Source organism: Carettochelys insculpta, chromosome 7 (assembly GCF_033958435.1).
Source record: "Carettochelys insculpta isolate YL-2023 chromosome 7, ASM3395843v1, whole genome shotgun sequence".
NCBI lineage: Eukaryota > Metazoa > Chordata > Testudines > Carettochelyidae > Carettochelys > Carettochelys insculpta.
This window is the reverse complement of record NC_134143.1, coordinates 16,189,936-16,212,106: the sequence shown is the minus strand read 5'-3', so window position 1 is coordinate 16,212,106 and position 22,171 is coordinate 16,189,936. Positions and strand designations below refer to the sequence as shown.

The 22,171-nt window shown below is 44.0% G+C and overlaps 1 protein-coding gene across 1 annotated transcript in view; it reads left to right on the top strand.

The window, feature by feature from the left end:
• ZCCHC24 (zinc finger CCHC-type containing 24) overlaps window positions 1-22,171 on the top strand; it is a 174,551-nt gene that overhangs the window by 143,046 nt on the left and 9,334 nt on the right. Inside the window, exon 3 of the mRNA XM_075000066.1 lies at window positions 10,033-10,197. Within this exon, the coding sequence (XP_074856167.1) occupies window positions 10,033-10,197 (165 nt within the window). The remainder of the gene's footprint in view (window positions 1-10,032; window positions 10,198-22,171) is intronic.

Sequence of the window (22,171 nt, the reverse complement as noted above, 5' to 3'; positions counted from 1 at the left end):
TCGAAATGGCCATGCAAATGGCCACTTTGAAGTTTAGTAATGAAGCGCTGAAATACATATTCAGCACCTCATTAGCATGCGGACGGCCGCGGCACTTCGAAATTGACGCGGCTCACCGCCACGCGGCTCATCCAGACGGGGCTCCTTTTCGAAAGGACCCCACCAACTTCGAAGTCCCCTTATTCCTATGAGCAGATAGGAATAAGGGGACTTCGAAGTAGCCAGGGTCCTTTTGAAAAGGAGCCCCGTCTGGACGAGCCGCGTGGCGGTGAGCCGCGTCAATTTCGAAGTGCCGCGGCCGTCTGCATGCTAATGAGGTGCTGAATATGTATTTCAGCGCTTCATTAGTAAACTTCAGAATGGCCATTTGCATGGCCATTTAGAAGTTTTTGGCTAGTGTAGACACAGCCTTACAGTTGTCAGTCAGATTTCATGGGAGCCAAGTAAGCTGATTATTTTAGCAGCTTAGCAGTCAGTCAGGTCAGTTCATGCAGGTTACCATTGTTGTCTGATCTCAGACACAAAAAGTGTTGCAACGCTGAAGAACGCAAGAGAGTAAAAAACCATCAAGGTTTTCTCTCTGATAAACTTCTCTTCAGAAACATTACCAGTAGAAAGGGTCAGGCTAGTCATGTGGTCCTTCTGTTTCCCTACTAGGCAGGATGGATTGTGCTGAGTGGACTGCACACACATGCAACTGTTGAAGCAACACAACACTCACAATCTCCATCATCCAGGGAACCTGGAGTCCCAGAGTTCTTGCCACGTTCAGGTTTCCTGCCAAGCTGCCAAGCACCTGCTTTTTCTACATACAGTTACCCATGCAGAGCATCTTGGACCTGAACATTGAGAAACTGTGCAAGCAAAACAACCCCTTTCCCAGAATGGTGGACCCATAAGCTTAATTTGGAAAATGTCTCATGAGAGTAACGAGGTCTATCATAGGAACAAATAACCGTGGGAGCCGGGGGGGGGGTGCTCCCTCAGCAGCCCAGGAAAACCTGAGTGCCACTCCTCCGTCCCTCTGTAGAATGCCCACGGGGGCAGCAAGGGGCCAGAGGTGGGGATGCCACAGCTATAACCCCATTGGTCAGTAGGGGGTAGGGTAGAGAAGGGAACAGGGATCTACTATATATTTCAGAGCATTTGTCTATTTGTGTGTCTGTTTGTCTGTCTGGCCACCAGCTGGGGGGCATGCACCCCTCTCCCAGCTGTGACTGCCGCAGTGGCCATGGACAGACACTGCTCACCTGGTCCCAAACTGCTGTGGTGAGAGAGAGCTGGGGTAGTCTTCTCTCCCTGGCGCAGCCTGCATATTTAACCCTCATCCCCAGCCCCACCTCCAGAACGATTTAAATGTAGAAAACCAGGGCAACATTGGGTAATTCTTCTAGTTACAAATACATATATAAGAACTGGTCCTTCATGTAGGCAGTGGGGTTACTGGTGCCTTAACTTAGTCCACAAAACCCATATAATGCATGACAGTGCGTGGGAAGGAAAGAACCAAGTTTCACTAAGCCCACTTTAAAGTCGGCAGGAGTGGTAGTCAGAAGAAGCCTCTTGTATTTGCAACATGAGTACATTTGCCATCCAAATCATTGAGCCAGAATACATATGCTCTCCCACAAAGCTGGGTTTTGCAAAGTCACTTTTTTGGGGCAGAGCTGCCAGTTAAGCTTTCTGTACGAGCAGAATATTTACTGAGCCTGGACTTGAATATAACTAAAGATTTACTGGCATTGCTACAACACACACTGAAACTTGAGGAAACACCAAAATATCAGATGTCAATGCACAATTGAATACATCTACCAGGACAGTCCAATGCTAGTTTTGACACATGCACCATGCAGACATTCTATTTAAAGATTGGTTTTGTTTGTCTGTTGAGTTTGCAATTTAAGGAACCCCTGTGTTGGAAGAGGCAGATGTAAATATTCCAACAAAATTACTTACAAAATTTCTATCTCTAGTCTTCAGCCTTTTGAATCCAGAAAAATGCTTTTGCTCTCTTTCATGAATTGTTTCTTTAGTTTCTAATTTATTGCTGTCCTGATATTTTCAGAACAGTGACTGTAGGGCATTAAAAACAATACAGTTAAAGACCCCAGACTCATGGCCTTTGATACAGGTTAAACCTTCCTAATCCAGAACTCTCTCGTCTGGCAACATACCTAATCCGGCGTGATTTTTGTTAGCTGGCCGACCATCTATCATGGGTGTGACCAAATTTCCCAGGTTTCCATAAACTTTGTTTACAGGCACCAGTCCTGGGTCTTAGTTTTCTATGCTGTTATTTAGCCCTAATTTACCCCTAAAAATCTTCGGAGAGCTCAGTAAGCAGTGGAAGTATCGGTGATGCTGCTAGACAATATTGACCTCCCGTACTATTTTCAAACCTGGTTACAGTCTAATAATGTTGTTTTAACACAGTTTGTAACTGTGCTTGTTGTGGATTCAAGCCATAGAGAACTGTGTTCTGCACAAGCCAGTGGGGTAATTAATAATAATAATAATAATAATAATAACAATAATAATAAAAAACAAACAAAAACAAGCAGTCCTGTGGCACTTTAGAAACTAACACATTTATTAATTCATGAGCTTTTGTGGGTAAAACCCACTTCAGCAGATGGGTTTGGAGTGGAAATACAGAATCTAGGGTTTATATAGCAGAGAAGGTGGGAGGGGAAGGAAAAAGGAAGTTACCTGTCAAAAGTAGGACCACTTAATGAAGTAAATTAAGTGGGGTCTATCTCATTCCTGTGAATAGCAAAGATGGGGAAACTGCCCTTGCAGGCTACGCCTAACCTAGAAGGAGCTGTCTACAGAAGTTACTGTCAGAAGAGCTGTTCCTCCAAAACTTCTGTCGACAGATCAAGTATACGCATGAAATCGAATCAGTTTTTTGATCTGCTCTGTTGACAAAAGGGGTCCCTGAAGCATGTACACCGCTTTTTTTTCAACAGTTTCTGTCAACAAAACACATTTTACGTGTAGACACTCTGCGAGTTTTGTCTACAAAACCCCAGTTTTGTCTTCAAAATTCTCTAGGTAGACATAGCCACAATGTGTAGGATAGTTAAGATTTCCATTCAGGCCAAAGACAGAAGTGTTAAACTTGTAAATGAGTTCCAATTCAGATGCCTCCCTCTGTAACCTTGTGGTAAAATTCTTTTGTAGAGGAATGGCTGCTTTTAAATCCATTACTGAATGTTCAAGGAGATTAAAGTGTTCCCCTACAGGTTTGTGTGTATTTCAGTTCCTGGTGTCAGATTTATGTCCATTAATCTTTTGGTGCAGAGACTGTCTGTTTTGTCCAATCTACATGTTAGAGGGGCATTGTTGGCAGTTCATGACATATATCATGTTAATGGCTGTACAGATGTACCTGCCCCTGGTGGTATGGTTGAGGTAGTTAGGTTTTGTGATGGTGTCGCTTGTATAGATATGTGGATAGAGCTGGCAATGAGGTTTGTTATAGGGACAGGTTCCTGGGTTAGTGTTCTGGGGGTGTGGTGTGTGGCTAGTGGTGAATGTTTTCTTGAAGTTGTTTGATTAAAGTTGTTTAAAAAATCCCTCTTGGCCCCATTCATAATTGTCGATAGAAACCATACTTGTGGACCACACTGGAGAATTGCTACAGCTAGCATGGAGATGGCTTTATGCTCCTGTATTTATTCTGATGCACTACAGGCTGTGACACATACAACATCAATTGCCAATCGCCCTTGCATCCCCGTTTCTCATCCCCTCAAACTGGGTTGAGCTGAACTTGATGTGGGCAGGTCCAGGATTTGGTAGTTGGTGTGGGTAGGTCCCAGCCATGTTCAGCACCTCCTGGAGGACATCTGGTTACCTTTTGTGAGAATACAGGGTTGCACACACTCCTTTACAACCAATGCAAAGCCTGTCTGAGCAAACCAGCAGGATAAACCAACTTGAAGATGGGAGGGCTCTGCTGCACTTGACACTTAATACCAAACAGGGTGGCTATGGTAGAATAGACACTGCCTCTGATTCTTCCCTAAGATCAGGAGGGTTTGCTGGATATTGCAAGGTTTGAAGCAATAGAATTCTTTTTGGGCTGTGTCTACACTGAGCCCTAGTGCCGACAGTTTGATACAAGTAAGCAGTCTCAAAATGCAAAACAGCAGTGTATTTGCAGCATGGCTAATGTGCATGTTTATGAGGGTAATTTGCATATTCGCAGCATAACTCAAGCAGTGTAGACATGGTTCTTCCAGTCAAAAAACTCCTTTGTCGGCAGCCCCTTTTGCCTGGAAAAAATCAGCCTTGGACACTTGCACTGAGCACGTATCAGAGAGGTAGCCATGTTAGTCTGTATCTTCGAGAACAACAAGAAATGTTGTGGCACCTTATAGACTAAGATATTTTGGAGCATAAGCTTTCGTGGGCAAAGACCCACTTCATCAGATGCATGAGGTGGAGGGGCGGGGGTTTCAGAGGCATATTTAAAGAATGAGGTCCCAGTAAAAGGAAGGGCCAGAGCTGACAAGGTCTATTCAGTCAGGGTGGAAAAGGCCCATCATCTGTAGTATGTATGAAGAGAGGAAAAAAACAGGTCAGATAAGACAGGGGGATATGGCCCATTGTCAGTCTAATGGGGAGTTGTTAACGTCTAGGGCAGAGAAGCTCCTTTTGTCAGGTGTGAGCCACTCCCAGTCTCTGTTTAATCCTTGGTTAATGGAGTCAAATTTGCAAATGAATTGCAGCTCAAGAGATTTCTCCCTCCATTTGATTTTTGAAATGTCTTTGTTTCAGGACTGTCACCCTTAAATCTGCCACTGAGTGTCCAGGGAGATTGAAGTGCTCCGCTACAGGCTTCTGTAATTACCGTTCCTGATGTCTGATTTATGTCCATTTATTCTTTTACGGAGAGAACCTGTATCATTGCACTGAGCACAGCTTCCTTCCCCTGTTCAAACAGTTCTGATGTGAACTGTGGTGCTTCTCAAAATAAAAAAGCCACTGGAACAGACTTGGCCCAGCCACAATGCAGACAAGTGTTTCACTGAGTTCCTCACACACCAGTTCTAATCTTCAGGGTCATCAGCAGTCCTTGTCCTGGCCCTGGCTGTAGCTGCAGTTATGAAATGCACGAGAGCGGGGGAGGCCATTAATAGTTGCGGAGGGAGGAGCAAAATTTCAATATGTGGTCACAGACCACAATTTTCTGTTATGTTAATGGAGGAGGTGTGGTGTCTGGGAGGGAGTTTGGGGGCAGAAGGGAGTTTCAAGCAAGCACTGGGGTACAGAATGGGGCAAGGGGCTTGGTAGGGAGTTTGGATGCAGGAGAGGGGTCTGACCTGGGTCAGGGGAGGGGCCTACATGGTGTGGGAGGGAGTTTAGATGTAGGAGAGGGTTCTGATGTGGGCATGGGGTTGCGGTGTGGATGGGGGTGCTGGGTGCAGACTCTGGCTGGGAGGCACTTATCATAGGTGGCTCCCAGCTGGCAGAGCAGCAGGGAACTCAGGCTGCATGCCACAGTGGCCTCATGATGCTCAAAGCTTCTGGCTAGCTGATCTCTGTGCACTGCCTGCGAGTACTGCCACTGCAGCTCCCCATTGGCCAGTTCTTAGCCAATGAGAGCTGTGACAATGGTGCTGGGGGTGGAGCAGCATGGCTATGGCTGCAACAGGCAAGCAGCCTGTCTGAGCACCCTGCTGGACCACAGGACGTTTTCCTCAAGCCCCAGGCCGGAGTTTCATGGTAGGCCAGCAGAAAATTTTTGGCAGGATGAATCCAGCCTGCAGGCCCTATTTTGCCCACCTTACACAAGATCAGGGGTTCTCAAACTTCAGTGCACGATTTCTACTGAGGAGGCCACAAGCAAACAGATTCTGTACACAGCTGCCGAAGTTTTATTTTTACTGAACCCACATTTTCTTTCCTGGGCAGTATGTTGCCTACAACATTTGAGTTACTCTGTGGCTGTTCGAATCCATCAGAGGGTTTCAAGCAAAGTTAAAAGCTTAGGCAAAAGTCTAAACACCATTATGAGAGGCAATGAGGTAGTTATCAGGCTGCCAGTCCCACAGAGAAACATGATTCATTGTTTCCAGGACTTGGGGTAGGAGAACAAACATCTAAAATGGAAACCATGTGGATCTAAATGCTGTAGATAATGGACATTTCTATCATTGTTTTCTACTCATTGTTCTGAGTCATGAAATGAAGGGAATAATTGTAATTTGTGACCTAACCACATGAACAGTTATCAGAGTGTGACGGTTACCCACATGCTTCATGCAAATTGGCTTGTGAATATGAATATGCACAACTCAAAGATGCTTTAAACAAAATACCTCATGTAACCTATTAATTGTAATGTTACAACCCACTGAATCTGTATATCCTGTGTTTGTAGATATATCATTTTTGTATGTGAAGTTAGAAATACGTCATTTGAGGCTGTTTATAGTTTTAAATGTGCAAACAAGAGCCATTACTGGTGCCCTGGAAGCCTAATGACTTGGTGATCAACCAAACAGCCTATAAACAACCTTGTTTGTCCTGTAAGTCCAGGTGGTGGTTGGTGCTAGAAAGACATGTGACTATACCAACCAGTGTTGAAATCCATTTTGAACCTGGTGTTTTTCCACGGAAGGGGGATGTAAAGTAAAGGATCCCCACCCTGGGGTAATGTCCATATAAGCAATGGGAAACAATCCTCTTTTGTCTTTGGCTGGCCTCGAAAACTGCCTGACACACCTTAAGAGGATACTTGAAGAACTCTGAGGGGCTGGAGACCAAAGTCAGAGTAAAAAACCAACTGTGATTTGAAACTGAGACCTGAATTAAGAACAACTATTTAGGGTAAGAATTTGCATGTAACATGTTTCTGCACAGCAGCCTTATTTTGAAATAAGCTACTCTGGAAGAGCTATTCCAGAATAGCTTATTTCAAAATAAAGCTGCTACACACAACGACCATGTCTGCACTGCCCCTCCCTTTCGAAAATGGCATGCAAATGCAGCCAGTCAAAAATACAAATGAGGTGTGGTTTTGCACATTCAGTGCCTCATTTGCATAATGATGGCCACTTGCCATTCTGGACATGCCATTTTTGAAAGCCAAAACAGCCATGTAGACAGGGTTCCTTTGAAAAGAAGCCCCCCCTTTCAAAAGCACCCTTCTTCCTGAAAAAAATTAGGAAGAAGGGTTCTTTCGAAAGGCGGGGGGGGGGCTTCCTTTTCAAGGAACCCATTTACATGGCTGTTTTGGCTTTTGAAAACAGCACTTCCACAACAGCAAGTGGCTGCCATTATGCAAATGAGGCACTACGTATGCAAATCAAGGCCTACTTTGCATTTTTGATCAGCCTCGTTTTCGTGCCCCTTTCGAAAGGGAGGGTCAGGGTAGAGGTGGCCAACATTCATCTCAAAACAGTGTGTCTACACACAATGGAGCTTATTTTGAAACAGAGCCATTGGATGCACTATGGCTTATTTCAAAATAGGCTCTATTCGCTGTTTACACAGCCCCTATTTCAAAATCACAGTTTTGAAGTAGGTGCTATTCCTCATGGAATGAGGTATATCTATATCAAAATAAACCAACTGCTATTTCAAAATTTGTAGTTGGGTTGTATAGATGCTAGCAAAGTTATTTTGAAATAACTTTGCTGTGTAGACTTACCCTGAGTGAATGAGAACTAGCTATATGTTTTCTGTTCATTTTAGTTTAGTAACTTACTTTGATCTATTTTTACTTGCAACCACTTAAATCCTACTTTTCATACTTCATAATAAAAAAACCAGGGGAAGCAGCCACTGTTCATCTCTCTCTTCCATTGGTAAAGGGAGCTTACCTGATGAGCATTCACTGTGCAAAACTTTTACACAGTGAAAAGCTGGATTTATTTGGGGGTTTGATCCCTTTTGGGGGTTGGTTTGCTAGGTGCTGTGCTCTAGAACTGCATCCTCCCAGAGCTGAAGGTTCAGTGTCTGCATTGTTTGGCAGGGAAACAATAATCCCAAATCTGCCTTGGCTGAGGGAAACCAGAGGATCTGGCCCAGCAGGGCAGGGTGGTTGGGAGACCCAGGCATCAGTAAGACAGGTATCAATGGCATGGTCAGAACACTGGGGAACAATCCTAATCCCTGTCACACAGAGAATCCCTTTCAGCAACTAATTATAGTGACCTGCCATTGAACAAGCCCTAGCCAATTTAGCAGTGTATTGTTTGAACTAAATAATTAACATAAAGGATTTCTTATAGGGGTGATTTAGGAATGAATACAGACTAGCAAACACCATTAAAGCTTTCCTAACTACAGCTAGCAAATAGAGACAGCTGTGGGGAATGGATGCAGGTTCGATTATGGGAAATGGAGCCTACCTCTGCTAGGCCACCTGGACGAATCCCATCCAGCGTTAGTAGCGAGTTTGAATTAGCTGTACCCATGGCTGATCATTTCATAGTTTGTACAAAGTAAACTGCAAATCCCAACCCAGCATCTCTGGGATAAAATATGCATTATGTAATAATTGACACCTTTGTTTGTAGGGTCAGCTGAGAGGCCATGAGTCAACTGGGAGTGGAGGGCTAACGGCCCCTCTGAAGATTGAGGACCATTTAGGGCACCATCCATGAGAGCTTCTGGGTGCTCAGCACTTTTGAAAATATAAGGCAATTTATTTAGGTGCTAAAATTAGGCGCCTAAGGTTAGACACCCATTTTTGAAAGTGGTCTTTATTATCTAGGTACTACTGCGATAGGGACTTTATTCATGCTTAAGATATATTACATACTGTGGGTAGGTAATACTGACTTATAGTAATTAAGAGTAGCAATCTGGGAGTTCAAATTTGTGGCACTCCAGCTTTGCCCTGGCCTCTTTACACGTATTTGGGCAATTCACTTAGCTTTTGTGCCTTAGTTTACCTGTCTATAAAATGGGAGCGATCCCCTCTCTCAATTATTGTTTTGCAAGTGCTCTGGTATTGGTGAATGCAAGGTGCTGAGGATATGTAAACCATTATTGTAATAACATAGAGCAGTGTTCCTTAAACTTTTTGAGACCATGGAACACCAAGCAATAATATTTTTTTGGCAGAACACTTATGAATTTTTTCTTCAAAAACAACAAACAAACAAACAGCAACATGTACAGCAAAAACAAAATGAAGTAATTAATCAGTTATCATAGCAATGAAGAAGTAAAATTGTATCTGGTTTTAGTAATGGAAAATATATACTCAGAATTATTTTTTCCAAACATAGCACACCTGTGAGTTGTTCACAGAACACCAGTGTTCCTTGGAACATAGTTTAAGAAACACTAACGTAGAGGATGTATGGTACAGAACAGTCGTAAGCATGGTTTGGTGTCATGTACAGTAAAAACTCTTTCATATCCATTATTCTATTATCTGGAACACTCAAATAACTGGCATTTGAACCATAAGGAAATTCTAGTTATGGGTTCCATAAGTACAGTACGGTAAAAATAAATGCAAACAAATGCAGCAAATACAGTATGTTTACAGTGTGCAGTACTAATGTTGTTGGTAAATAAAGTACTTTGCAGACATTTTTGTTTGTTTCTTAATATCTAATCTTGTGTTTCTTTAGTGTTATGTGTTGCTAGGTATACCTCTCTATTATCCAGAATATTTGACTATCCAGCAGCCTCCCAGTCCCGGGGCTGCTGGACATGAAAGAGTTTTATTTAAAATAAAACTGTGGAGACAGGATTGGAAAGTTGTCGAGCTGTTGTCATCAGATGCTCTCCTTCTGTAATGAGATAGGCATTGATCTCAAAGCAGCACATGCAGAAGTTGCTGACCATAGAACTCCTTTTAATGTCATTTCAGAGCTCTCTGGTGAGCTCTTCACCTCTATTTAGATCCCTCAGAACTGGCAGAACAGAAGTGTGTTGTTGACTAACCATTTGTGGAGGGAAACCATGTCCAACTGATAGGAACTTCCTGATTAAATGTTGTTCTCTCTCAGGTTGTTCTCTGATCATTTGTACTTATTTCTCCTTTTTGCAATTTAGGCTCGTCCAAAAGGAGAAGGTCTGACCCCATACCAGGGCAAGAAACGCTGCTTTGGTGAATACAAATGCCCCAAGTGCAAGAGAAAATGGATGAGTGGCAACTCCTGGGCGAACATGGGACAAGAATGTATCAAGTGTCACATCAATGTTTATCCTCACAAACAGGTAGGATTGCTGCTGTGCAAGCATGGCCACAGGAGAGACAGGCATGGACTCAAGAGACTTCTGATCTGGCCTTGAAGTTGGGGCGGGCCCAAAACGTAATTTGGGATAACTGTATGGACAAGGCATGTCAGCAGCAGGTTTTCGTTCCTAATGAACACAAAGGAGCACATACAGGTAGCTACAGATTTGCAGTGCAAATATAAGCCGATATTAGCATGGTTTTTAGTGCAAATTATATGCAAATAAGATGCTGTCTCAATGTTTAAAGGCAAAAGGGAGCAGGAGATCTAGGCTGATGTCTTTTGCTGACTGTCTGAACAAGCTTGCCTCTCGTGATCTCAGGTTTTCAAAATTTAGGCACCCTTCCCCTCCTTGGGAAACTGCTCCAGACTGGAAACAGTCTGTCTTTATAGAGCCACCAGTGTGATGGGGTCCCACTCCTGAATGGGACCTTTTACATGCTATGGTAAAACATAAGGTTTAACAACTACAGCAGGACTCTTCATATTAATGATTCTCCTTTCTTTGGCGCCAGCATTATTCCTGTTTAATTTCACCAACATCCGTGAAGTTATTCCCGATGCACGCCATTGTTAAGAAACATGAGATTCTCATATCTGTGCCAGTTCATCTGGACAATATTTTAAGATTGGTGATGGAGAAGAATACAGAGATGAGCCCAACATGTTCCACCCATGTTTCCATTGACTTCAGTAGTGTAGAATCATTCCAATATAACGGCTCTTTGCCTTGCTCTGGATCAGCCAGCGTTGGCCACTATGGGAATATTTATACCCATTACAACACCCGCAGCTGGCCCTGTACCAGCAGACACAAGCTGGTGGGGCACAAGATGCATTGCAATAAAATTGTGGTGCAGACCTTTGGGCTTGGGTTTGAATCTGGGGTCTCAGACCCCCAGAGTGGGAAGGATATGGAAGCCCAGATTCTGGTGCAAGTTCAAATATCTACCCCACAGTTTGATAGCCCTGCAGCCTGAGCCTGAGTCACCTGACATGGGCCAGGCATGCTTGTTTCCTTGCAGTACAGACATACTCAGCAAGGCTTAAGATGCATGAGTATGGGACTGCACAACTTTGGAAATTCTCTTGTGAACTTTAACTGGGTCAATAATGGATTTTCCATTCACTGGCAAGTTCAAAAAAACATTCTGGGTCAAGCCAAAAATGTTATCTAAATTTTCTGCTGAAAAAAGGGCCAAAAATTATTGTTTCAGGTCAAACAAAATACTTTGTTCCTGCCCCCAAAATTAAGTGCTGCATTTTAATTTAAAGCCAAATTACCACCTTTAAATTTAAAAAAATAAAATCAAAAGAAAATTTCAGAATCAGAAGTCGTTTTGAATGATAAAATCAAAAATATTTCTTTTGGAAATTCTCAGAATACAAAGGTCTACCCACTCTGTGCTTCTGCTTGCTTCATAAGATTGGCGGTCTCTTTTTGTCTTCTTCATTGCACACAGTACATCATTTGGGCCTTTCTGCTTGGAACAGCTTAAGTTCCACAGGCTGGCGACCTGCTCTTTGCTCTTTACAAGCCATTGACTTTCCATGCCAGCTGCCCACAGAGAAGGTCTCCATTCAGTCTTGCCCTGTTATTTCATATATCATATTAGATTCAGATCTCTTTGGGGCAGGATAAATCTTCTCACGGTTTGTATATCACTGTCTACAAATAAGACCTGCCAGCTCCACAAAAAATGGATGGAAGAAATTGTTTAGACTGGTTGAACCTCTCTAGTCCAGCACTCTCTGATCCAGCAAAATCCACGGTCCGGCATGATTTTATTTAGCCAGATGTTCACTTATTATGGGTGTGGCCAAGTTTTCTGCAGCCCCAGGAAGTTTGTTTACAGCCTTCAGTCCAGGTTCTCAGTGTTCTGTGCTGTTATGTAGCTCAGATTTCCCCCCAAATGTCTTCTAAGAGCCCAGTCAGGAGTGGAAGTGTTGGTAATGCTGCTAGAAAACACTGACCTCCTGTGGTTCGGCAAATTCTGTAGTTCAGCACCAGTCAGATCCTGATGGTGCTGTACTAGAGAAGTTCAACCTGTAATAGAAGATGTTGCTTATATTTTCCAGATAATAAATTATAATGAATTATCACACAGGTGTCAGTAGGCTCTAGGCAGTGTCAAAGCCTGTCACATGCTGATGTAGCTTCATGTGATGGTTTCTTTTTGCTGATTTTGATTTTCATTCCTGAGTTGTTTCCCTGCCAGTCCTCCTGTGCTGCTGCCATGAAATCCCTTTGGACCGTCCCAGCAGAGCTGGGACATGGGGCAGAATTTGAGACTCATTTGGCCCAGACTTTACCAAAGACAATCAATACACTGTACCTCTCTGACAGAGCCCATCCTGAAACTGCTCTGGAGGATTTCCTGGGTCCACACTTTAACTCTGTCTTTGGGGAAAAAAATATTAAAAGTGCCTTTCCCAAGAAGCCTGTGGGCCTACCTTTTATTCTTGACAGTGCATTGGCTTTTGGTGCCATTTGTGTTGCTTGTCAGTGTGTCCCAGCAGTAGATCCAGTCTCCATAGCCACTCATTTGACATTCTTGGCAGTGTCACAGCCCAGATGCAAGCTCTGAACATTCATTTTCTCCCCTTGCACTCTTCTAGCAGCATCTGTGTCTGTGGTTCCTTTACTGGTTGGCCTCCTCTCCAGCTGTGTCTTTAACCTTCTGGCTTGTACCCTTGCTGTCTGTGATGACAGCTGTTGCATTGGTACAGAATCAGCCAGCTGGGTTACTGAGATGCCTTGCTGGATGCCATTTTCTTCCAGCTGTTAGAAATTTAGTCCCTTGGACCAAAAGTAAATTGATTGAGTAAATAAATTCTCCATGAAATCCAGAATCCAGGCTCTGGCTTGTATGGATCACTGCAAAAAGGTCATTTTGTCAAGGGGGTGAATTTTTTGTTTTGCCCTAATTGCGTGAACTCATGACTAAAATTGCTCATGAGCAAACTGCCTTGATCCTGCTGAACAGACATGTTGGAAGCTTAAAAAAAGTACCATCCAATGGCATTTTGAACCTGAATTACTCTTTCTGACCATAGCAGCATCTTGATTCCAGAGTTTTCAAGAGAAGCAGTGGAATAACATTAAATAGGGATGGCAAGAGACTGCCAGGCCCTGGCAGAAGCTGGCTCTGGACCTCCTGGAAGGGGCGGAGCCTCAGGCAAAAGAGGTGGGGCTGTAGGCTAGCTTCCCTCAGCCAGGCCTTCCACACCACTGGAGCCAGGGGCTCCAGCAGCCATTTAAAGTGCCCCGGGTTCCAGCTGCTGCAGCTGCCAAGGTAGTTGCGGTAGCCAGGAGTTCTGGAGCCTTTTAAATTTCTGGGCCCCACATCCACTCCCCCTTTGCTCCCCTGTTGGCAGCCCTGACCATGAGAGAGCCCAGTGCATGTATGTATCACTCCAAATTAACCGGCTGCATCAGCTCTGCCTCACAGAAAAGGCAGTTCCGTTTTGAACACAGCAGTTAGGCTCCATTTGCTAGGCACCGTACAAGCATACAATAAATAACAATCCCTGCTGCAAACTAACGTAATGGTGCAGCCCAGTGAAAACAAGACTATTATTCCAAAGCTACTGGCACCATTAGAAATGTGTTACCCTAGTGATAGGAGTGCACAGTTAAACACAAAGGAACCTTTTTTCATCTGGTAGTAGAAATGCAGCTCTGTACAAACTTCTCAGCTTCTTAACATTGCTTGCACTTCTGATATGATTAATCAGTCTTACTTTCTCTTGACTTTAGCACAACAATTCATAATTTCATTCTCAGAGCTAAATTTGTTACTGCATGACAAGACGAAAGGAGATGTACTTCCGGGGCCTGTAGCCTGGCACTGCACACAAATTGTGCATATTCTGCATAAGATTCTGAATTACAGTTACAGTCCACATAGGAACTGCTGTCTCTGAACACGCCCATGGTCTGACCGTGTGTAATGCACCTTCAGAGAACAGCGAGAACAAACCTATAGTGAGATAGATGTAAATACTAGTGTCATGGGGGATATTTCCAACCACTTAAAGATTGCAAACCCTTGTAACTGTTATCTTATCTGATGTAATTGTGGAGTCTATTTTTTCATATATGTCTAATCCAATTTATCCCATGGATTAATTACATGCTGTTTGTTCACTTGCATTTGTATTTCATTAAGTTCCCATTCCTATTTGTATTATAAGCCAGGGCCTGACTGGCCTTCTGTCTTTCTGCTGTCATTATTTTATTGCTCTCCTCTGCATATCAGCCTGTTCTTCTATCCAAACGAGGCAATCTTAGGTCTAAAATTACAATTCTTAAGGACAGGGTGGGTCATGCCAGTCCATGGCACAGTGAACATCCATGAGGACTCCCCTTTGGAGACCCCTCAGGCTGCCCCATGGAAGTACTAGTAGTTTATCTTCATAGGGGAATGACCTTGAAGCATGCCTTCACACAGGAAGATCTCTGTGGGTCTCCAGGAGACATTTTGTCTCCACACCAGCTCTGCACCTTAATGCTCCTGTCAAGCCCAGCTCCTTGAGGTACAGCTCCATTGGGAGGAGCTGAATTCTCTCTGCTAAGTACATTTCATTCTTCTAAACCAGGTTTTTCTTTCCCTTGTGTGCAGTTTCCAAGCCTCCCACAAACACAGACCTGGGAGCAGGACCCATAGAGTTGCCTCCACAGGCTATAGGTAGAGGGAGAAAGGAAAACCCTCTCTTTCCACACAGGCAGTGGAAGATCCACAAACAGAGAGTTGTGTAAATCTCAAACAGGATGATTAGGGCCAGAATTTTAACTCCGTATCATACCTTTGATACATAGCACAATAAGCTTAGATCCACCATCATACACATGCCTCTATTACTGTAAATTATTGATTATAGACAGGCAATGATGGGCAGTGTCCTTGAAGTTACTTCCATTGCTTGTGCAAAATCACCTTATTTTCCTAACTGCTCCTCAGGTTTCATTTGTTGGAGGTGTTTTGTTTTGTTAATTATTTGTTTACTGGGGGTGGAATTATAGCCAGAAAATGCTAAAGGTGGGCTAGCAACAGTCTTCAATTAAAACCTGACTATGGATGTTTCTACCCAGATCCTGGTGTGGTTCTGCAAGGACTGTGACTTGCCGTTCCCACTTACTGATACCCAGGCTGAGGGGAATATTCAGTGTGAAAGGTGCCTGCCGGTGGAATCTCTCAGGCGGCAGGTGGGGGAGCTACAGGAGGAGGTGGCCAGGTTGAGGAGTATCCGAGTCCATGAGCAGTTCCTGGATAGTATTCAGGTGGAGACTGCGGAGGTAACTGTCCCAGTGCACAGGACGGCTGATAAACCACTGGAGGAGGTGGACCAGGGTGGACACTGGCAGCTGGTTACTTCTCGCAGCAGGCAGTGTCCCACCCCTGCTCAGAACCCTCTCGCCGTGGTACTGGAAAACCGTTATGCTGTACTCGATACAGGAGACCAAGAATTACCCCGTACAGAAGAGGAGAAGCCTCGTACCCCCAAGGCTGGGAAGTCTATTGCCACCCCTGCAAGAAGGAAACGTAGAGTAGTGGTGGTTGGAGACTCTCTTCTGAGGGGGACGGAGGCGCCCATCTGTCGCCCTGACATTTCCTCTCGGGAGGTGTGCTGCCTGCCGGGGGCCCGTATCCGAGACGTTACACAGGCCTTGTCGAGGATTATCCGGCCCTCTGACTACTATCCCACGCTTCTCATCCATGTGGGCACTAATGATACTGCGAGGTGTGACGCTGAGCAGGTCAAGAGTGACTTCAGGGCTCTAGGGGCACGGGTCAGGGAATTTGGGGCGCAGGTGGTATTCTCTTCAGTCCTGCCTGTCAGAGGTAGGGGCCCAGGCAGAGACAGGTGTATCCTGGAGTTGAATGCTTGGTTGCGTAGATGGTGTTGCCAGGAAGGCTTTGGTTTCTTTGACCACGGGATCCTTTTCTGGGAAGGACTGCTAGGCAGAGATGGCGTTCACCTTTTGAGGAGGGGGAAGACCATATTCAGACACAGGCTGGCTAACCTAGCGAGGAGGGCTTTAAACTAGGTTTATCGGGGGCAGGAGAGCAAAGCCTGCAGGTAAGTGGAGAGTTTGGATACTGGGGAGATGAACTTGAAATGGGAGGGAGTATGGGCTGCACTGGGAGAGTAAAAAGAGGTCCAGGGCAAAACTGGGAGGCAAGACCAAATCAATGTTTGAGATGCCTATATGCAAATGCAAGAAGTATGGGAAATAAACAAGAAGAATTGGAGTTCTAATAAATGAATACAACTATGATATCGTTGGCATCACAGAAACTTGGTGGGATAATACTCATGATTGGAATGTTGGTATTGAAGGGTACAGCCTGCTTAGGAAAGACAGACAGGGAAAGAAGGGAGGAGGTGTTGCCTTGTATATTAAAAATGTACACACTTGGACAGAGGTGGAGATGGACGTAGGAGATGGAAGGGTTGCAAGTCTCTGGGTTAGACTCAGAGGAGTAAAAAACAAGGATGAGGTCCTACTAGGAGTCTACTACAGGCCCCCTAGCCAGGTGGAAGAGGTGGATGAGGCTTTCTTTAAACAGCTAACAAAATCATCCAGGGCCCAGAATTTGGTGGTGATGGGGGACTTCAACTATCCAGGTATATGTTGGGAAACTAATACAGCAGGGGACAGACTGTCCAATAAATTCTTGAATTGCATTGCAGACAACTTTTTATTCCAAAAGGTTGAAAAAGCTACCGGCGGGGAAGCTGTTCTAGATTTAATTTTAACAAATAAGGAGGAAATTATTGAGAATTTGAAAGTGGAAGGATGCTTGGGTGAAAGTGATCATGAAATCATAGAGTTCACAATTCTAAGGAAGGGTAGAAGGGCAAACAGTACAATAGAGATAATGGATTTCAGGAAGGCAGATTTTGGTAAACTCAGACAGCTGGTAGGTAAGGTCCCATGGGAACCTAAACTGAGGGGAAAAACAGCTGAGGAGAGTTGGCAGTTTTTCAAAGGGACATTATTAAGGGCAAAAAAGCAAGCTATCCCGCTGCATAGGAAAGATAGACAAAATGGCAAAAGACTGCCTTGGCTTAACCAGGAGATCTTGCATGATCTCAAACTGAAAAAGGAATCATATAAGAAATGGAAACGAGGACAAATTAAAAAGGACGAATACGGGCAAACAACACGAGCATGCAGGAGCAAGATTAGAAAGGCTAAGGCACGAAATGAGCTCAAACTAGTTACAAGAATAAAGGGAAACAAGAAGGCTTTTTACAAATACATTGGTAACAAGAGGAAGACCAAGGAGAGGGTAGTGACGAGGGAGAAACAGTAACAGGGAATTTGGAAATGGCAGAGATGTTTAATGATTTCTTTGTTTCGGTCTTCACTGAGCAATCTGAAGGAATGCCTGACATAGAGAATGCTAGTGAAAAAGGGGCAGGTTTAGAAGTTGAAATAAGAAAAGAACAAATTAAAATTTACTTAGAAAAATTAGATGTCTGCAAATCACCAGGGCCTGATGAAATGCATCCTAGAATCCTCAAGGAGCTGATAGAAGAGGTATCTGACCCTTTAGAAATCATTTTTGGAAAATCGTGGGAGACGGGAGAGATTCCAGAAGACTGGAAAAGGGCAAATATAGTACCCATTTATAAAAAGGGGAACAAGAATAACCCGGGAAACTACAAGCCAGTCAGCTTAACTTCTGTGCCAGGAAAGATAATGGAGCAGGTAATTAAACAAATCATCTGCGAGCAATTGGAAGGTGGTAAGGTGATAGGGAACAGCCAGCATGGTTTTGTTAAAAACAGATCATGTCAAACCAATCTAATAGCTTTCTTTGATAGAATAACGAGCCTTGTGGATAAGGGAGAAGCGGTAGATGTGGTATACCTAGACTTCAGTAAAGCATTTGACACGGTCTCACATAATATACTTATCAATAAACTACGCAAATACAACTTAGATGGGGCTACTATAAGGTGGGTGAACAACTGGCTGGATAACCGTACCCAGAGAGTAATTATTAATGGTTTTCAATCCTGCTGGAAAAGTATAACTAGTGGGGTTCTGCAGGGGTCTGTTTTAGGACCGGTTCTGTTCAATATCATCGTTAACTATTTAGATATTGACATAGAAAGTACACTTATTAAGTCTGCAGATGATACCAAGCTGGGAGGGGTTGCAACTTCTTTGGAGGATAGGGTCATAATTCAAAAGGATCTGGATAAACTGGAGAAATGGGCTGAGGTAAACAGGATGAAGTTTAATAAGGACAAATGCAAAGTGCTCCACTTAGGAAGGAACAATCAGTGTCACACATACAGAATGGGAAAGGACTGCCTAGGAATGAGTACAGCAGAAAGGGATCTAGGGGTTACAGTGGACCACAAGCTAAATATGAGTCAACAATGTGATGCTGTTGCAAAAAAAGCAAACATGATTCTCGGATGCATTAACAGGTATGTTGTGAACAAGACACAAGACGTCATTCTCCCGCTCTACTCTGCGCTGGTTAGGCCTCAGCTGGCAGAGGGAGGGAACTTGTTCTTCCTTGCCTCTGAGGATAGAACAAGAGGCAATGGACTTAAACTGCAGCAGGGGAGGTTCAGGTTGGACATTAGGAAAAAGTTCCTAACTGTCAGGGTGATCAAACACTGGAACGAATTGCCAAGGGAGGTGGTAGAATCTCCATCACTGAGGATATTTAAGAAGAGGTTAGATAGATGGCTTTCAGGGATGGTCTAGAAAGTGCTTGGTCCTGCCATGAGGGCAGGGGGGCTGGACTCGATGGCCTCTCAAGGTCCTTTCCAGTCCCACTCTTCTATGATTCTGTGATTCTATAAAAGTTAATTGGGCAAGCCAACCTTGCTGTTCAAATATCCAATCATTTCAGCTTTATTCCATACAGAGAACAGCATGTCACTGCAGCCACTGGAGACTTCTCAGTAGAGATGGTCAGAATTTACTCTGTCCCCCACACCACAAAGACAGAAAGAAAAATGTGTGTGAAAAACACGTTATTTTCTGTTAAAAAATCTCACTGAAAAAACAAACCACCACAAACCCAGTGTTTAAAACAGTTTCAGTTTTTCAATAAAAACTTGAAAAAAATTCTGTGACAAATGGAGATATTTTTCCATGACAGCATTAAGAAACTGAAAAGCCATTTTCTGAATGAAAATTCATAACGGTTTTGTTTTGTTTTGTTTTACCAACTCTGCTTCTTGGTTTCTGATTTCTCTGCCACGAGCACTTGTGACCAAAGAAACATAAGTGAGAGGCCCTCACAGGCCTTTAAGAGGTGCAACACAGAACTTGCAGCACAGGGGTAGGAGCTGTGATGTCTTTAAACTACATTTGTGCAGTCCTAATCATGTAATGCTGGAAAAGCTCTTGATATAACTTAGGCTTGGTGCACACCCAAAACCTGAGTCAACCTACCTACATCTCTCGGGGCTTTGAAGAATGTCACACACTAACCCATGCTGGAGATGCACCTAGATTTATGGAAGACTTGTTTCATGGACCTAGATACTGTTCACACCAATGACAGAATAACTCCTTCTACTGCTGTAGCATCTACATTGTTGCAAAATTTGTATTGCAGACATACCGTTAGATCAGCGATGAGTGACCAAGTGCATGGGCTGCATGAGTGACCCTCCTTCATCTCAGCGGGTCGCAAGATTGTCATAACCAAGATGGGCTCCCAGGATAGGGCAGTTTTAGGGCATGCACAGTCAATATTGTGTCCAGTCAGCTTGCACCTCACTTCACGTGCCCTTGCCCTACCTGTGTGTCACTGTAGTAATACCCCTAGGAAAAAGACTACATGGACAGAAACCAGCGGAATCCTGCAACCCTGCACTTGGGCAACGGTCAACAAAATGTCTCGTGGGCCACACGCAGAACCCCAGTGGGTCGTGTGGCCCTCGGGTCGCGGGCTGCCCACCACTGCCTTAGATAGTCCTGTGGGCCTGTCTGTGTGCCAGCTGCTAGCTCGGAGTCTCTGCAGCCTGCCCTCAACACATCCTTCCTCCCATCAACCCCTTGCCCATCCCCACCCCAATGCACCTCCCAGAACCTCAGCTGGCAAGTTTACAGCTGTCCTGCACTGTGCCTGTTCTAGGGGAATTCTGCTCCCACAATACACAGGGCTTTGAGGGTCTCTCTGCACCAAGCTGGGCCTTCTATGTGGTATAAGAAGGCTGGGGTAGGAAGGCTGCTCTCATAACTCTCCACGTTGTTTTCTTGTTATGAAATATTGGTTTTGCCATTGCTAACAATAAACAAAGATAATAGAAATGGAATAGCTTCATTTTTACAACAAATAACTTAGATACACACCAGAGACGAGCCTTTCAGTGCATTTCAATGTTGTCAACACTTTATTTTTTCTTTTCTTTCTTTTTTTTTTTGAAGCAATCTTTCTAAACACAGTATAGTTTCTGGAGACATAGCCCTCTAAACTCATCAGAAATGTAGCCCTCGCAGTGCATTGGGTCTTCCAACTGGCCCCAAGCAACCCAGTTTCCTGTGTTCATAACCCTTCTGTTCCCCGCCTGAATGTCGTAACACACTGGTAACAATAACATTTCTGAAATCTAAGTGGCTCCCAGGCCAAAAAAGCTGAGCTCAGTCATCGCAGGGGGAACACAAACCAGGGAGAGGTATTGTTTTTGACAACAGGCCAAGAAACTTTTGGCACTCTGAGGCAGTCCCAACGTCCTCTGCAGTATTTCCAGGAAAAATGATTCCCGAGGCCTTGTGTTAAAAAAAAAAATTGGCTTATATCAATAAACATGATAACTTATGTATTTTTCTCTTTAATCAGGGCACAGCTAGCATGTAGAATCAACTGGAGCTGTACCGAATGACTGCTCTGTTTTGAGAGTAGGATTTCAGAGCTTTCAGACATTCTCCTCTAGGGGCACAAATTAACTCCCGTAGTGTCTGAACCTCAACTTACACTGTATTGTAGGTGGGGGTCAAACTTCAGAGGACATATATATTATCCTACATATCTCCATGGGTGACACATGAAGAAAATATTGGTGGGGGGTGAAGAGGGGTTAAAACAGGCTATATAAAACCAAGTTTCCAGGATGACTAAGCAATGTAAGGCCTGCTTTTAATTGGGAAAAAACTGTCATCTCCACTTCTTATATTACAAGCCACTACTAGACTGCAGAATTTAGTGGCTTAGTAAAATGAGCCCAGGGCTGGAATCCCAGTTCCAGAGTTCTAATCCCAGATTCTAATGTGCTGTCTCTCAGGAATTGTTTGATCCAAAGCCCACTGTGGGAATCTTTCACAGGCTGAATACAGAGACCACAGTACTTGATCCAGCAAAATAGTAACATTTGCATTTAAGTTTAATCATGTGACTAAATGGAAGTAAAGTAAATGGAACTTTACACCCATTCCCTGTGTCTACATGTACCCCTTCCTTTCAAAAGGGACATGTTAATGAGCGGGTTCGAAAGATGCTAATGAGGCTCTGCAATGAATATGCAGCGCCTCATTATCATAATGGTGGCCGTGGCGATTCGAAAGTGTGGCTTTTCGAATCGCGCACCTCCCATGGAGACGGGCCCTTCTGACAGGACCCCCCCCAGTTTTCTAAAGCCCCTTCTTCTGATCACCAGATAGGAAGAAGGGCTTTCAAAAACTGGGGGGGTCCTTTTGGAAGGTCCCATCTCCACGGGCAGCGCGCGATTCGAAAAGCCACACTTTCGAATTGCCACGGCCGCCATTATGCTAATGAGTCGCTGCATATTGATTACAGCACCTTATTAGCATCTTTTGAACCCACTCATTAACATGCCCCTTTCGAAAGGAAGGGGCCTCTGTAGACCCAGCCATTGAGAATTATCCACAAGTGAACAAAGCATTGGACAATGTACTGTAGAGAAGAGGAAAAGCAGATGCTTGGTAATCACTATAGAATTAATCCATT